We start from the raw sequence: 18,086 nt of genomic DNA, 5'->3' as shown, positions 1-18,086 counted from the left end.
TAAATCTCCTGCACTGACAGGCAGGTTCTTTACCACTAGCACCACCTGGAAAGCCCATTATAATGAGGGAAATATGGTAAATTATAGACAGTATATCAGCTAGGAACCTTGGGTTGTAAACAAAAGGAATCTCAATCCAATTTAGCTTAAGAAAAGCAGGCATAATCACTCACAACTTAAAAAGTCCAGTGGAGTTTTGAATTGTAGCCCAGCAGGTAGCTCAAATGGTAAAGTATCTGCCTGCAGTGTGGGAGACCAGAATTCAATCCCTGGGTTGGGGAGATCCCCTGGAGGAGGGCATGGCAACCCACTCCAGTATTCTTTCCTGGAGAATTCCATGGGCAAAGGAGCCTGGCAAGCTACAGTCCATGGGGTTGCAAAGAGTGAAACATGACTGAATGACTAATACTTCCACTACAACTGTTTGATACAGGATTCATGGAATCATGGGTAATCTAGATCTGTGTCTCACTCTCCTCTGTGTATTGGCTTTGTCCCCAGAGTGACTCAGCTTATCGTGCAGCAACGGCTGTAGAAGTTCCAGGCCACACAGCCTCCCACCATATCCTCCAGCTAAAGGTAAGTTATCTTTTCTGATGGCTTCCATGGGAGAGGGAAATAGCTCCTTTTTTCAGTAGCTGGAATTGATGCATTTTATTTACACATCCATTCACAAATCACAGTGGTCGAAAGAAATACCTTTGTTTGAAGGTGAGGGGAGCCCATTCCCAGAAGGATAAAGTCAATCCTACCTAAACCTTATGGATACAAATAAGCATTGATTCTCCAAAAGAAAAGTGGATGTTTTTGGTGGTAGAAGAGAGAGATACATGCTGGGATAAAACAAATAGCCAAATGTAAAGTATAGGATAGAGCAGCTATTCAGAAATACTGATATCTTTATATTTCTACTTTAAGAAGTCTTTTTATGGTCCTCACTTCTGGGTTAACTACACTGGTGAACAGCATGAAACATCTCTGACCATGTAATAGTGCATGGTGATAGTCATAGAGGAGACACTTTATTTAGTCAAACCAGCAGGAAATCCTGACTTCCATAGACTGTCAATCTCAGTAAACATCATTTTAAGCTTTAAGGAATGTTTCAGTCTGATAGTTCTGAAAGGGCCAAAGAGACTGTCTCTAAAAGGAAATGAAAACTGCTCTAAAGAACAGAAAGGCTGTCAGGGGAAAAGATGTGAGTTCAGGTGTTTTTGTATGCCATTCTGAGATTCTGGTAATCAGATGCCGAAGATGAAAATGCAAGAGTTCAATTTCTGTAAATAAGTTGTGGCTCCAGGAAAAATCTGAATGCGTGAATCAAAGCGGGGGGGCCATATTTTGTAATCAGCTTTGTTCCTAAGTCAGATTTCCTAGATCAGTTGTTTTCCTGTAAAATATCTTTCTTTTTGGTGTAACGGTTTGAACCCTTACAAGACACATATTGGTAAATGGCACTATTATGGGCATGTTGAGTGATTCTATATGTGAAAGGAAGGGATTCTGACATATCACAGGTATCTAACATTAGTGTGAGTCATAAAATCAGAGAGATCAGACGATATAAAATCTCCATCATTATTTATCAATAAATAGAGGAGCAGAAGGCCTTTTTTCTGTTGGATTTTTTGTCAAGGTCTTATTTTAGGACTTTATGGTAACAATCCCCTAATGTTTTCTTTTTTCCAGTAGTTTTGTTTCTAGTCTAGCACATTCTATTGGGTTGGCCAGAAAGTTCATTCAGATTTTTCCATAACATCATACTGAAAAATCCAAATGAACTTTCTGGCCAACCCAATATTTCACTTCTTTGTAAAAGATGTTATGGCCTGATGAAAGAAAATGTATTAGATCTGAGAGACTCAAGAGCTAGCCTGTCTGAAACTCTACCTTCTCTCTATTAATAATATGTTCCATGCTCTTTTACAAAGTATACAATAGATAGCTGCAAGTTAACCCTGTCATCCATTGATTAGGCCAGCAAATTTATGACTTTCATGGCACAGATCTTTTAGGTATTGTATCTTCATTATAGAAATTTGGAAAATAAAGCAAAATGTAGTTTCAATAAGAACTATCCATAACCCCACAAAGCAGAGACAACTAGTACTGTTAATAAATATAATTTTGTCTTGATTTGTTCACTTAACACTATATTGTGAACATTTTCCATGTCAATAGAAACTCTGAAAAATTATTGACAATTTAGTTTATTGGCTGTAGAGAAAGATTTAAGGATTTACCCTGTTTCCTGTATAAATTCTATTTCAGGGTAAACCAGTAGACATGATCAATATGTGAAAGTTGTTGCTTATAAAATAATTCTGGTTAAAAATGTGAAAAGGGGACTTCTCTGGTGGTCCAGTGGTTAAGATGTCACATTCCCAACACAGAGGACCCAGGTTCAATCCCTGGTCAGGAAAGTAGATTCCACATAACTCAACTAAGAGCTTGCATGCCACAACTAAGACCTGGTGCAGCCAAATTTTTTTAAAAATGCAGAAGGAATGATAATTTTTTAATTACCATTTTGTATTCCCTGATGAAATAATTGATTCAAAAATCATTAGGAGATGAATCAACTGATGAAAGATTGGAAAGGATCAGGCTTTTGCTACCTAAACTTGTTGATCTACTATAACCTGTTAAGAGTGAAATAACCAGATATTGTGTACCAAGATCTGGAGCAATGTGAACACTGCACTGCCCATAAGATATTCTTGCTTCAAAAAGAAACATATGTGACCACTAGAGTAGCTAAAATTTAAAAGACAGTAGGAAGTGTTGCTGAAGGCAAAGAGCAACTCTAACCTTTGGACTTGCTTGTGGAAATGTAAAGTAGTCAAATATTTTGGAAATTAGTTCGGTAGTTTCCTACAAAGTATAATATGCACTTATTATGCGATCTGGGGCTTACCTGGTAGCTCAGATGGAAAAGAATCTGCCTACAAAACAGGAGACCCAGGTTCCACCCCTGGGTCAGGAAGATTCCCCCGGAGAAGGAAAGGGCAACCCACTCCAGTATTCTTGCCTGGGAAATCCCAAGTACAGAGGAACCTGGCAGGCTACAGTCTATGGGGTTGCAAAAGAGTTGAACACAACTGAACGACTAACACTCACTCACTTATTGAACAGTCTAGCAATTTCATTCCTAGGTGTTTACCTAAAAGAAATGAATCATATGTCCATACAGAGATATGTTTAAGGATGTTCATAGTAGCTGGGACTTCCCTGGCAGTCCAGTGGTTATCCAGTCCTGGCAATCCTGTGCTTCTACTGCAGGGGGTGCAGGTTCGACCACTGGTCGGGGACCTAAGATCCTGTAAGTCATGTGGTGTGGCCAAAATATAAATAAAATACATTTTTAAAAATTAAAAAAAGGATGTCCATAACAGATTTATTTGTAATAGTCCCACACTGGAAAAAAAGTGAATGTCTATCAAGAAATTGATAAATAGGCAATTTGTGCACATTCACAGGATGGAAAATTATTTGGTAGTAAAAAAGAAAGGACTACTGTTGTACACCAAAACAGTGATAAATCTCAAAAACATCAAACATTAAAAAAAAAGAAAGAAACCAGATATAAAGGAGAATATACTATATGATTCCATTAAAAGAAATTCTAGAATTTTCATAAAATTTGCAACAATTTGCACACTTATCAGCAACATTTGAAAGTCCCCATCTTAGTGTACTCACATCATTCACTAAGGCTTACCAGTTTCTAAAATCTATTAATTAGATAGGTAACAATGGCTTCTTCACTTTTTAATTTCCATTTCTTTGTTTCCAAATAAAGTTGAGTCTTTTTCATTTTCATGCTTTTTTTTCTTTTGGCCATTGATTTCTCTTCTTGGAAATTATTGCTCACCTGTTTTTATCTATTTCTATTTCTCTATTACCACCATGCTGTATTAAGTTATTGACTTGTAAGAATTCTTCATGTATTAAGGATATAAGCCCTGTAATACTTGTGGAAAGAATTTTTTCTTTCCACTTTTTTAAGTTTAATTAGGTCCCATTTGTTTATTTTTGCTTTTATTTCCATTACTCTGGGAGGTGGGTTATAGAGGATCCTGCTATGATTTATGTCAGAGAGTGTTTTGCCTGTATTTTCCTCTAAGAGTTTTATAGTTTCTGGTCTTACATTTAGATCTTTAATCCATTTTGAGTTTATTTTTGTGTATGGTGTTAGAAAGTGTTCTAGTTTCATTCTTTTACAGGTGGTTGACCTGTTTTCCCAGCACCACTTGTTAAAGAGATTGTCTTTTCTCCATTGTATATTCTTTCCTCCTTTGTCAAAGATAAGGTGCGTGGATTTATCTCTGGGCTTTCTATTTTGTTCCATTGATCTATATTTCTGTCTTTGTGCCAGTACCATACTGTCTTAATGACTGTAGCTTTGTAGTACAGTCTGAAGTCAGGCAGGTTGATTTCTCCAGTTCCATTTTTCTTTCTCAAGATTGCTTTGGCTATTTGAGGTTTTTTGTATTTCCATACAAATTATGAAATTATTTGTTCTAGTTCTGTAAAAAATACCATTGGTAGCTTGATAGGGATTGCATTAAATCTATAGATTGCTTTGGGTAGTATACTAATTTTCACTATATTGATTCTTCAGATCCATGAACATGGTATATTTCTCCATCTATTTGTGTCATCTTTGATTTCTTTCATCAGTGTTTTATAATTTTCTATATATAGGTCTTTTGTTTCTTTAGGTAGATTTATTCCTAAGTATTTTATTGTTTTCATTGCAGTGGTGAATGGAATTGTTTCCTTAATTTCTCTTTCTGTTTTCTCATTGTTAGAATAGAGGAATGCAAGCAAACATTATCCTCAGTGGTGAAAAATTGAAAGCATTTCCCCTAAAGTCGGGAACAAGACAAGGGTGCCCACTCTCACCACTGCTATTCAACTTAGTTTTGGAAGTTTTAGCCACAGCAATCAGAGAAGAAAAAGAAATAAAAGGAATCCAGATTGGAAAAGAAGTAAAACTCTCACTGTTTGCAGATGACATGATCCTCTACATAGAAAACCCTAAAGACACCACCAGAAAATTACTAGAGCTAATCAGTGAATATAGTAAAGTTGCAGGATACAAAATTAACACATGGAAATTTATTGATATTTTAAGGGGAATTTATTCCATGCTTTTATTTCTGGAAGCAGAAATATAAGAATACTTGCTTAAATTTTCTTGTAATGTTTTATAATTTAACTTTTATATTAACATTTATATTCATTTGGATTTGCTTTGGTATTTGGTATCAAATATAACCTTCTTCATCCTTTTTTTGTATATAGATGATTATGCAACACCAATGGGATAATCTCTTCTTCTCTGTTTATCATCTGTCCATCAAATATCAAGAACTTATTCTGAAATTTTAAAAAAATTTATGCAAATTATAAAAGTTGGGGTTATTGTGGACTACTTACTTATACATTCAGCTCTGTGTCTATTATTATATGAGTACCACATGATTTAGATATTTATTTGTTGCTATATATTCTAATATTTAATATGGCTTATATTTTTATTCACTATTTTTTTTTAATTTTTTTTAAATTTTATTTTATTTTTAAACTTTACATAATTGTATTAGTTTTGCCAAATATCAAAATGAATCCACCACAGGTATACATGTGTTCCCCATCCTGAACCCTCCTCCCTCCTCCCTCCCCATTCCATCCCTCTGGGTCGTCCCAGTGCACCAGCCCCAAGCATCCAGTATCGTGCATCGAACCTGGACTGGCAACTCATTTCATACATGATATTTTACATGTTTCAATATTTTTTAAAAGTTTCTTAGCTTTTATCATCCATTTCATTCTCCAAACATTCATTGATTATATTATGTTTGCCAGGTTTGGTGCCAAGAAGTGGAGATAAAAATCTGAAAAACTAGACAGGCTTTGCATTTTAACGCTAAAATGTTTAAGTGCAATAATAGCAGATAATAATTAAATAACTGATGTTTAATATTACCCCTGGGCCAGGCACTGTTTAAGTATTTTACATATACTAACAGGTTTAATCCTCAAAGCAATCATCTGAGGTAAGTTCTATTCTTTTTTATTCATGATAGAAAGTGGGTACAGGGAATAACTTGCCCAAGGCTTGCACACTTAGTAAGTAGCAGAGCCTAAAATAAAAACTGGGCAGTACTGGAAATTGGAATGCTTATATATTACTGGTGAAAATGTAACATGATGCAGCCATTGTGGAAAACATTTGACAGTTCTTCAAAAAATTAAACGTAGTCACCATATGGCCCAGCAACCCCACTCCTAAGTGTATCCCTGAAAGTATTGAAAATAGGTATTCAAATATTTGTACATGAAGGTTCATAGTAGCACTAGTCCCAACAGCCAAAAGGTAGAAACCACCCAAATTTCCATCAATTGATGAATACAAAAACAAATATATATGGTGTATCCATAAAATGGAATGTTCTTCAGCTGTAAAAGGAATGAAGTCCTGACATATGCTACAACACAGATGAACCTCAAAAACCTGCCGAGTGAAAGAAGCCAGACATGAAAATCAGTCACATATTGTTACAGACCTTTCTGAGTTGGTCCCTAATAAAGGTCTTCCTGCAGTGTCATTTGGGCCAACAGAATGAGACCAAGACGAAGTTCCTTTGGTTCAGAAGCAAAGGAAAGCCTTGTTTTTTAAAAAATAATTTTATTTATTTATATTTTTGGTTGGGCTGGGTCTTCATTGCTTTGCTCAGGCTTTCTCTGGTTGCAGTGAGCAGGGACTACTCTTCCTTGTGGTACACGGGCTTCTCATTGTGATGGCTTCTCGTTTTGGAGCACAGGCTCTAGGCATACGGGCAGCATGCAGCATGCAGACTAGTACTTGCAGTATGTGGGGTCAGTATTGGTGGCTTGGGGCCCTTAGAGTGTGGGCTCAGTAGTTGTGGTGTGTGGGCTTAGTTGCCTCACGGCATGTGGAATCTTCCCGGACCAGAGAATGAACCTGTGTCCTCTGCATTGGCAGGCGGATTCTTATCCACTGCACCAACAAGGAAGTCCAGGAAAGCATTGTTTTTCAATCAAAGAATGAGAGCTGTGAGCTCACGCTCTCAAGCATACATTCTCCTGGAAGGGCTGTGGACTTTATGGGGACTTGGGGGATAGTGGGGGTGGGCTGTGAAGTTTTTGTGAGTCTGGCACAGGTGTTGGCTCCTCAGATGCAAGCCTTTACACTCCGCCAGCTACCGTCATTTTGAATTGCAATATCATGCCTGCAGATGGCCCTCAGGGATGAGGTGCTGGGTATAGCCATTTACCCTAGGATCTCTGGTCTGATGTGCTGAGGGCAAGAACTCTGCCTGGGGTACCCCGTGACCAAATGAAACTAGATGAAGCACAAAAGAAAAAAAAAAAAAAGGTTAGGCTTTATTTTATTACCCAGAGTCTGTTTTTATTCCCTGGGGATTGTTAATAGGTCTTGTCAGTGACAATATTGATAAAATTTTATTTCTATGAAATATCTAGGACAGTAAACTCATAGAAGGCCGTTTAATGCAGCAGATGAAGGGAGGACGCAATTGGGGTGTGACTGCTTAATGGATACAGGAGTTGAAAGTGTTTTGAAGGGTTGAAAATATTTTGTAGCTAGACGGAGATGATGGTTGCAAGGCACTGTAAATATACTGAATGCCACTGAATGCTACACTTTAAAATGAGTAATTTTATATCAGTTTTATCTCAGTAAAAAGGGGAGCAGTTTCTTTTTTTAGAGTTACTACTTTTCACCTCCCACTCTCCTTCTGAAATGTAGAGTACTAAACCCAAGCTGAGCTGATCCTCAGGGTCACGGATAGCTTTACTGAGGAGCTGATGCTTGAGCTGGATGTGGAAGAACAAGTAGGAATTCACCAGATGGGTAGAATGGTTTGTGAAAACTCAAAGGCAGGAAGCAGAGGAAGTGAATGTAATTTGGTGATGACATATATAGGGGTTTCGTGGAAAAGAGGGAAGTGTCAAGAAATGAAGTTGAAGAATTCTATTCAACCAACACATATCATGCCACTCAACTGCACATTTTCAAAGATCACAGGTTTTTGAGAGTAACAAATGAAACTCGTGTTGGCTTGGGGGACACATTACTATAGAGATATCCAAACATATTTAGTTGTTGAACTCCAGCATATAATGATGAACTGCTTATGCATCCCTAGTTGTAGTCTTGGAGCGAACTCGAAACAACCTCAAACACATTGTCTACAAAGGTATTCATTTACCATTCATGCATCTGCACACATACAATTTAATTTTTACTTACCTCATCACCGACTCAATGGACATGAGTTTGAGTAAATTCTGGGAGTTGGTGATGTACAGGGAGGCCTGGCGTGCTGCAGTCCATGGGCTCGCAAATAGTCAGACACGACTGAGCGACTGGACTGAACTGAACTGAGCAGTCATGGTCAGTGCCCTGCACATTTCTCTTTGACACTTAGCAGTTTGGGTCCATCAGCCTAACTTCCAGATACCCGTGCTTGAGTCTCCTTGCTTCTCCTTGCCTGAGGTCTTTCTTTGCCACAAGAGTGTACACTTTGCATATGCACAGCAGTCCAGAAATGCTGGAAATTACACCTCTCAGAAGCAGTCTTTAAGAGATGGCTTTTGGGAGTTGGTGGATACATACCCCAACACCCTCTCCCCTTGCATGAATTAAGTCTAAGATACACTGTCAACCTTGTCTCCCAGAGTCTCAGGCAGAATTAAGCCCTGGCTGCTTGCAATGGTAACTTTCTTAATAATGTACCCTTTTAAAGAAAAAATTATTTTACTGAAAAATTGTTTGTTGATTTCTGGCTTCTATAGTGGCTCAGACAGAAAAGAATCTTACTGCAATGCAGGAGACCCACATTTGATCCCTGGCTTGGGAAGATCCCCTGCTAAAGGGAATGGCTACCCACTCCAGTATTCTTGCCTAGAGGATTACATGGACAGAGGAGCCTGGTGGGTTCAGTCCATGGGGTCACAAAGGGTCAGACACAACTGAGCGACTAACACACACTAGTTGATTTACAGTGTTGTGTTAATTTATGCTGTATGGTAAAGTGATTCAGTTGTACATATTAATATATGCATGTGTGTGCTAAGTCGCTTCAGTTGTGTCTCACTCTTTGTGAGCTCATGGATTGTAGCCCGCCAGGCTCCTTTGTCCATGGCATTCTCCTGGAAAGAATACTGGAGTGGATTGCCAATACATATACATTCTTTTTCATATTCTTTCCCATTACAGTTTGATCACAGGATATTGAATATAGTTCCCTGTGCTGTACAGTAGGACCTTTATATTCTATTTATTCTATTCTATTTACATTCTATTCTATTTATAATAGTTTGCATCTACTAATGCCAAACTTAAGGTGAAAGAGGAGAGTGAAAAAGTTGGCTTAAAACTCAACATTCAGAAAACGAAGATCATGGCATCTGGTCCCATCACTTCATGGGAAATAGATGGGGAAACAGTGGAAACAGAGTCAGACTTTATTTTTTGGGGCTCCAAAATCACTGCAGATGGTGACTGCAGCCATGAAATTAAAAGACGCTTACTCCTTGGAAGGAAAGTTATGACCAACTTAGATAGCATATTGAAAAGCAGAGACATGACTTTGCCAACAAAGGTCCGTCTAGTCAAGGCTATGGTTTTTCCAGTGGTCATGTATGGATGTGAGAGTTGGACTGTGAAGAAGGCTGAGCACCGAAGAATTGATGCTTTTGAACTGTGGTGTTGGAGAAGACTTCTTGAGAGTCCCTTGGACTGCAAGGAGATCCAACCAGTCCATTCTGAAGGAGATCAGCCCTGGGATTTCTTTGGAAGGAATGATGCTAAAGCTGAAATTCCAGTACTTTGGCCACCTCATGCGAAGAGTTGACTCATTGGAAAAGACTGATGCTGGGAGGGATTGGGGGCAAGAGGAGAAGGGGACGACAGAGGATGAGATGGCTGGATGGCATCACTGACTCGATGGACGTGAGTCTGAGTGAACTCCGGGAGTTGGTGATGGACAGGGAGGCCTGGTGTGCTGCGATTCATGGGGTCGCGAAGAGTTGGACATGACTGAGCGACTGAACTGAACTGAATTGAACTGAATGCCAAACTTTCAATCCATTCCTCCCCCACCATCCTCCCCTTTGGCAACCACAAATCTGTTCTCTATGTCTGTGACTCTGTTTCTGTTTCATAGATAAGTTCTATAGTGCCATATTTTAAATTCTACATATAAGTGATATCATAGTATCATTATATCATATGGTATTTGTCTGTCTTTGTCTGACTGACTTAACTCAGTATGATAATCTGTAGGTCCATCTATGTTGCTGCAAATGGCATTATTTCATTCTTTTTATTGCTGAGTAGTATTCCAGTGTGTGTGTGTGTGTGTGTGTGTGTGTGTGTGTGTGTGTATGATGTGGTGTATATATATACACATCACATCTTCTTTATCCATGCATCTTTCAATGAACATTTAGGTTGTCTCCGTGAACTGGCTATTGTGAATAGTGCTGCTGTGAACACAGGGGTGGAAAATGCACCCTTCTTTATTCACTTTCTTCTCTTCTTCTCCACTCCTCTGCTGCTGCTGCTGCTGCTGCTAAGTCGCTTCAGTCGTGTCCGACTCTGTGCAACCCCATAGACGGCAGCCCACCAGGCTCCCCCATCCTTGGGATTCTCTAGGCAAGAACACTAGAGTGGGTTGCCATTTCCTTCTCCACTCCTCTACTTACCTTCAGATCCTTCTCTTAGGATTTTGTCTGCTCGGGGAAAATCCCAAAGTAACAAATTTCAGTTCATTCACTTCCTGAATGTATCATTCAGTCTCATCAGAAAAAGAATCCATTCTAAGTATTCCGAACACGGGGATTTAATATGAGGAATTGGTTACCAAGAGAAAAGGGGATATGCTCAGATATCAGAACCTGCTTTTCCTCTGGTTTGAAACCAGTAGCCTCCTAACATTCAAAGACTTGTCTTTATTGACCTCCAGACAAGGTAACACCTACTACCTGCTTTCATGGCTCTCCATCACTTTAGTTTAACTTTCATTTCTGTATTTGATTCATGTTTATCTTCCTGATTGGGTTACAAATCCAAGAAAGTAGACACAACCTCTGTATTTGCTCATGATGGTATCCCCAGAGCCTAGCACACTGTCTAGCATAGAATGAAGTGAAAGTGAAAGTCGCTCAGTTGTGTCTGACTCTTTGTGACCCCATGGACTATACAGTCCATGGAATTCTCCAGGCCAGAATACTGCAATGGGTAGCCTTTCCCTTCTCGAAGGGATCTTCCCAACCCAGGGATGGAACCCAGGTCTCCTGCATTGCAGGCGGATTCTTTACCAGCTAAGCCACAAGGCAAGCCCAAGAATACTGGAGTGGGTAGCCTATCCCTTCTCCAGTGGATCTTCCTGATCCAGGAATTGAACTGGGGTCTCCTGCATTGCAGGCAGATTCTTTACCAACTGAGCTATCAGGGAAGCCCAAGGGGCTCACTAAATACCGGATAGAAGGAATGACTGGGTTAGTGTTGTGCTGAAGCTGCTGTGAAAACCAATGGAGCAGTTTTCTTCTTAGCCTCGTGACATATTCAGTGATGTCGGGTTGGCAGTTTAAGACCAACCATTGTGGAAGTGTTTACTCCATAGAAATTGGCAAACACTACAAATAATGACTGTTTCATTGGAGAACCAGTTGTTAAACATTCCCCAGCATACCACTTACTGAATCCTACCTAACAGTACAACATAAACAACCCATTCATTTCCACACCTCACTCATGACACTTTCACTGAACGTCTTAGCATCCAGCTCATGCAAATTCAAGGATGTCTACTGTATAGTTTTACTGTTCCATTATTTAACAAGTAGAAAGTAGAATCAAAAATAGCAAGTTAGGTCAGCAACATGGTCATCACTTCTGGCCTTCAGGGACACACTCAATTCTGGCCTCTCAGCCTGCTCAGAAACATGCAGGACTTGGAGAAACATGTAGCCAAGCTGTATTTCAAATTTCTGCAAGCCTGAGTCTGTGTTGATGTGACTCCAATTTTCTCTAGATTCAGTATTTTAATGTGGATTTATCTTTATGCCTAGAAAGTAAATGCTTTACATAGGAGGCTCAGATTCTGCCCTGTAACCTTATCTTAAGCACCAAGGAGTACTGCAGAGAAAATAGTAACTTTACCCACAAGAAGATTGAAATTACTTTGAAGAAAGAGGGAGTTTTGTGAGCATTAGGACATCTCCCAAGACTGCTGTTTGAACCAGTCATTGCAGTTAAGTTGTAAAAGAATATTTTAGAATATGAGGAAATGGTTTAATACACTTTAAATTTAAAAGCAGATCTCTTTTTAAATTTTCAACCCATAGAAAAACTGGGAAAATACACACAAAAATTTCTCCTGCCTTCTCTCTGTGTGATAACATTATACTGTTTTCTTATTATTTTTTGTATTATCAAGTATATATATTAATATACATATATACATATAATCAGGAAAAGTATATTATGAACTAAAATGCAGCAGATTTTTTTTTCTTTAATATCCACTTCCACTCCATGTAATACTAGGGGAGTAGTTACCAGTGTGGTCTGTTCTATTTCTACTTTTAGAGGTGAGCATGTATTTAAGTCTGGGCCAATCATAAAACCACTTCCTCCTTAACTTTGTGATTCACACAGGGGTATGTGAATCACTGGAAAGTTCACAAACGTGAGCCCTGGAAAGTACCAATACAAATCCTTTTGGGTGGCTTGAGAGATGAATGCTGGGAGAGAGAAAGTATGTCTCTCCTTGTTGAATTATGAGCTATAGGAATATAGATTTGGGCTGTGAGAAATTTTCTTCCCTTACCTGTGGAAGTCATCTTTCTGGGAGAGAAACCAAAATACCACAAGAAGAGAAATGAGACCCAAACAGTAGCAGTGTATGGCAGCATCTTTAATCTCCTGGATCCACCTGTTCTGAAGCCAAACCCATCACTGGACTTACAGTTACTAACTCATTTGTGGCTTAAGCAACATTCAACCAGGATTCTCTCATTGGTAATTGTAGCTATTTTTACTAAAAACAGAAAGACTGTGTGTTGTGGCCAAAGATTAATTCTTTGATGAATGATTACCATTACTTCACACAGTCTGCAGCAAAAAAAATGGTCATTTTTAATTGAGCCTTAATTTTCACATCAATATGTAGAAGCAATCCTTTATCACCAAATCTTGAATCCAGTGCAACAGGTCAGTTATTGAGTATCAATTTGCTTTGCTTAGTAAATGCTGGGATACGCACAGATAAATATGAAGGTTTCCACCTTTGTGGAACTTGTAATTAAATGGGATGGTGGGAGAAGATGAAGCTTGAGGATGAGGGGAGCCATATTTGTAGATGTTAGCAATTTACCTTATTGTGGTTTGACAACAGAACATTTTCAAATGGTATTTTGGTGTCAGTTGAGACATCACTTTGAGAGTAGTCATTAAGAGTTTGAAGAAAAAGGAATTCAAAATTTTAAGCATAGATGTGATGAGCTTTTGGAATTTAGAAAGATGGTAACAATAACCCTGTATACAAGACAGCAAAAGAGACACTGATGTATAGAACAGTCTTTTGGACTCTGTGGGAAAGGGAGAGGGTGGGATGATTTGGGAGAATGGCATTGAAATATGTATAATATCATATATGAAACGAGTCGCCAGTCCAGGTTCGATGCACAATACTGGATGCTTAGGGCTGGTGCACTGGGACGACCCAGAGGGATGGTATGGGGAGGGAGGAGGGAGGAGGGTTCAGGATGGGGAACACATGTACACCTGTGACAGATTCATTTTGATATATGGCAAAACCAATACAATATTGTAAAGTTAAATAAAATAAAATTTAAAAAGTTGTTTGCTACAGATTTTTAAACTGGAAATGAAACAGCTATTTAATATCCTACAAGATAAGTATTTCGTTGGTTAGAGAAGCACACACAATAGCCAATAAACGAATAAATCCCCTACAGTTGACATTGCTGAATGCCAGCTTCCTGAAAAGTCAGTGCAAGGAATAGTGGCAGTGCCAGTTTCCAGTGATACAGTATCTCATCGATTAACAAATTTAGTTGCAAACATAAAGACTGTATCAATATCTCATCTGTGAAATTGCATTAAATCTTATAAATGGATGACTATAAAGACAAGCTGGGCTTGCATTTCTGTGTTATCAGCATCGACTCATCATCACATACTATCTTTTTGGTGAATGCTCAGCAACAAATACAAAACTGTGCTAAAATATTTAAATCTTAAATAAGTTTTTGGACTTCATGGTTTAGTCCTGGAACAATAGTTATGACATTTGTCCATCTGGCACAAAAGCAGTTGGCCTGAGCTTTAATCAAAGCAGTGGCACCAAACCTTTAGAAATCATTACATTCTTCACTACAATCAATCAGAGGAATAAATAACAATAATTTAAAAAGTAAAGTTAACAAATGCCAGTTTCACTTAAGAGTGTCCTCAGTGAAGCAAATTATTTATCGTTAATTTTAACATTAAAAATCATTATTAAATATTAACCATTGGTATTCTGTGTGACAAAATGGGAAGTGTGCATGAAGCATTTTCGCTGAATCTTAAAGTACTGTAGGTGTCTCGAGGAAAAGCATTTGTGCAATTGTGTGAGTTATGAGCTGAACTAGCTGCTGTTTTCATGCAACAGTATCTCTGATTGAAAAAGTACTGACAGACAAACTGTGATTTTCCAGACTTGGATATTTGGCAGACATTTTCTTGCAAATGAACAAAGTTAGACTGTCACTCCAAGGAAAACAACTGACAGTATTTGTTGCCAATGATAAAATTCAAGGTTTCAAGTGAAAATGAGAATTTTGTAAAATATTTATAAGCACCACTGTGAGCTTGAGACCAAAAGTTTGAAGCCATGGATTTTTCTAATGAGAATGGTGGTAATATTTACATAGGTGTTTTTTTTTTTTAATAAAATGTGCAATAAAGGAAAGATCTACATAACTCAGTGAACCAATATGTTCCATGATTGATCCATGATATTATAAAATCATACATGATTAAAGGATCCATTCAAAGTTCAAATTAGTCCAATGGGTTGTAATGAAACAGAATGCTTAGTGTAATGAAACAGAAAAGATCACTGATACAGTTTCAGATTCCACATTGAAACTAATCTTTAAGAAACAACCCCTTGTTGTCTCATGGTGATAGCAGAGTCAGAGCAAGCTCAGTAGCCCGAGACCATTTCAAGTGTCTTCTTTCATCGTGCCTGCTAAAATCCCATTAGAAAAACAAATCCTACAGTAGACTTTATTTGTCATGTCTCATGAAATGCCCCACTCATAAGGAGCCGGAATAAGGACACTTAAGAATCCAGCACGACTTGAAAGCAGGCTAAGGTAGGACACTGGTCAAAGCGGAGTCCATAGTTCTAACCCTATCATGTTCATATAAGAAACATCGAAATTAAAAGCTTCATCTTGTAACAGAATTGCATTGCCAGTAGAATTACATTTTGTGTAGGAAATATAAATTCACCAATTGGCTCTATTATGTACACTTAGATAATCTCTAATATATCTATCCCAAAAGGAAATTCTAAATTAGGGAGGATCAATAGCTTTACCTTTTATGCCAAATTCAGCCAATTGGTGGTAGCTGCCTGGATTCGCCACCCTGTGAAGCATCTAAAGCCGGACAGGAATCAGTGTTAGCAGAGATACCTGCCATGGCTGAATACAGAAGGGAGACATAGTGTGTATGTGTATGACTCTTAGCTTGTTTTTGCCTTCAAGATTGAACTAAAAAATAATTTGTCTTTTATATGAGATACCTATAAGAAATATCACTGACAGAGGTGTATTTTACAGCTCAGTTCAGTTCAGTTGCTCAGTTGTGTCCGACTCTTTGCGACCTCATGAATCGCAGCACGCCAGGCCTCCCTGTCCATCACTAATTCACGGAGTTTACTCAAACTCATGTCCATTGAGTTGGTGATGCCATCCAGCCATCTCATCCTCTGTCATCCCCTTCTCCTCCTGCCCCCAATCCCTCCCAGCATCAGGGTCTTTTCCAGTGAGTCAACTCTTCGCATGAGGTGGCCAAAGTATTGGAGTTTCAGCTTCAGCATCAGTCCTTCCAATGAACACTCACGACTGATCTCCTTTAGAATGGACTTGCTGGATCTCCTTGCAGTCCAAGGGACTCTCAAGAGTCTTCTCCAACACCACAGTTCAAAAGCATCAATTCTTCGGTGCTCAGCTTTCTTCACAGTCCAACTCTCACATCCATACATGACCACTGGAAAAACCATAGCCTTGACTAGATGAACCTTTGTTGGCAAAGTTATGTCTCTGCTTTTTAATGTGCTATCTAGGTTGGTCATAACTTTCCTTCCAAGGAGTAAGCATCTTTTAATTTCATGGCTGCAGTCACCATCTGCAGTGATTTTGGAGCCCCAAAAAATAAAGTCTGGCACTGTTTCCACTGTTTCTCCATCTATTTCCCATGAAGTGATGGGACCAGATGCCATGATCTTTGTTTTCTGAATGTTGAGCTTTAAGGCAACTTTTCTCTCTCCTCTTTCACTTTCATCAAGAGCCTTTTTAGTTCCTCTTCACTTTCTGCCATAAGGGTGGTGTTATCTGCATATCTGAGGTTATTGATAGTTCTCCCGGAAATCTTATTTCTAGCTTGTGCTTCTTTCAGCCCAGCATTTCTCATGATGTACTCTGCATAGAAGTTAAATAACCAGGGTAACAATATACAGCCTTGATGTACTTCTTTTCCTATTTGGAACCAGTCTGTTGTTCCATGTCCAGTTCTAACTGTTGCTTCCTGACCTACATACAGATTTCTCAAGAGGCAGGTCAGGTGGTTTGGTATTCCTATCTCTTTCAGAATTTTCCACAGTTTATTATGATCCACACAGTCAAAGGCTTTGGCATAGTCAATAAAGCAGAAATACATGTTTTTCTGGAACTCTCTTGCTTTTTCCATGATCCAGCAGATGTTGGCAATTTGATCTCTGGTTCCTCTGCCTTTTCTCAAACCAGCTTGAACATCAGGAAGTTCACAGTTCATATACTGCTGAAGCCTGGCTTGGAGAATTTTGAGCATTACTTTACTAGCATGTGAGAAGAGTGCAATTGTGCGGTAGTTTGAGCATTCTTTGGCATTGCCTTTCTTTGTGATTGGAATGAAAACTGACCTTTACCAGTCCTGTGGCCCCTGCTGAGTTTTCCAAATTTGCTGGTGTATTGAGTGCAGCACTTTCACAGCATCATCTTTCAGGATTTGAAAGAGCTCAACTGGAATTCCATCACCTCTACTAGCTTTGTTCGTAGTGATGCTTTCTAAGGCCCACTTGACTTCACATTCCAGGATGTCTGGCTCTAGGTGAGTGATCACACCATCGTGATTATCTGGGTCGTGAATATCTTTTTTGTACAGTTCTTCTGTGTATTCTTGCCACCTCTTCCTAATATCTTCTGCTTCTGTTAGGTCCATACCATTTCAGTCCTTTATCGAGCTCACCTGGAGGCAACTACACGAAATATGATGTAATAATTTAAACAGAAATAAGCAGCACTTATTGAGCTAACTTTGAAAAGCAAACTAAATAAATGTTTTGTTCATTGAAGAAGCATGTATTATAAGCCTGCCTTTGTCATACACTATATACCAGGTCCTAGGGAAACCAAGAATTATAAAATTTGCCCCATGTCCCCAGACACCATACAGTTCTAGCCCCAAATGCTTAAAGCTCTATTTTCTGAAAAAGGGAAACACTCGTGGTCTTAGGTAAGTTTTCAAGGGCATGGTGTATGTCAGTACCGCTAAGCAATGATGGTGACCCAGAATTAATACTATAGAATTATCTGACCCCAAAGCAACCCTTTAACATTCACAATAGCTTTCTTTTAAAAAAATAATTATTTATTTGTCTATGTTGGGTCTTAGTTGTGGGATCTTTCGCTGCAGTGCATGGATCTTTGTTGTGGGATACTGTGGGTCTTAGTTGTGGCATGCAGAC

The 18,086-nt window shown here is 38.7% G+C and overlaps 1 protein-coding gene across 14 annotated transcripts in view; it reads left to right on the top strand.

The window, feature by feature from the left end:
- The window catches only part of LOC129634852 (uncharacterized), a 103,606-nt gene that overhangs the window by 12,242 nt on the left and 73,278 nt on the right, over window positions 1-18,086 (top strand). For 12 of the 14 annotated variants that reach the window (XR_008705950.1, XR_008705948.1, XR_008705949.1 and 9 more), the window contains one exon: window positions 502-579. Coding sequence is in view for 6 of the 14 variants with exons in the window: in XM_055557230.1 (XP_055413205.1) it covers window positions 502-579 (78 nt within the window). In the remaining 8 variants the exon portion in view is untranslated. Of the gene's footprint in view, window positions 1-501; window positions 580-4,814; window positions 5,315-18,086 lie in introns of those variants that run through there. The other 2 variants (XR_008705952.1, XM_055557226.1) reach the window with 1 other exon arrangement.

Source organism: Bubalus kerabau, chromosome 20 (assembly GCF_029407905.1).
Source record: "Bubalus kerabau isolate K-KA32 ecotype Philippines breed swamp buffalo chromosome 20, PCC_UOA_SB_1v2, whole genome shotgun sequence".
Lineage (NCBI taxonomy): Eukaryota > Metazoa > Chordata > Mammalia > Artiodactyla > Bovidae > Bubalus > Bubalus kerabau.
The sequence above is the reverse complement of the archived record's forward strand: the minus strand, read 5'-3'. Positions and strand labels throughout refer to the sequence as shown.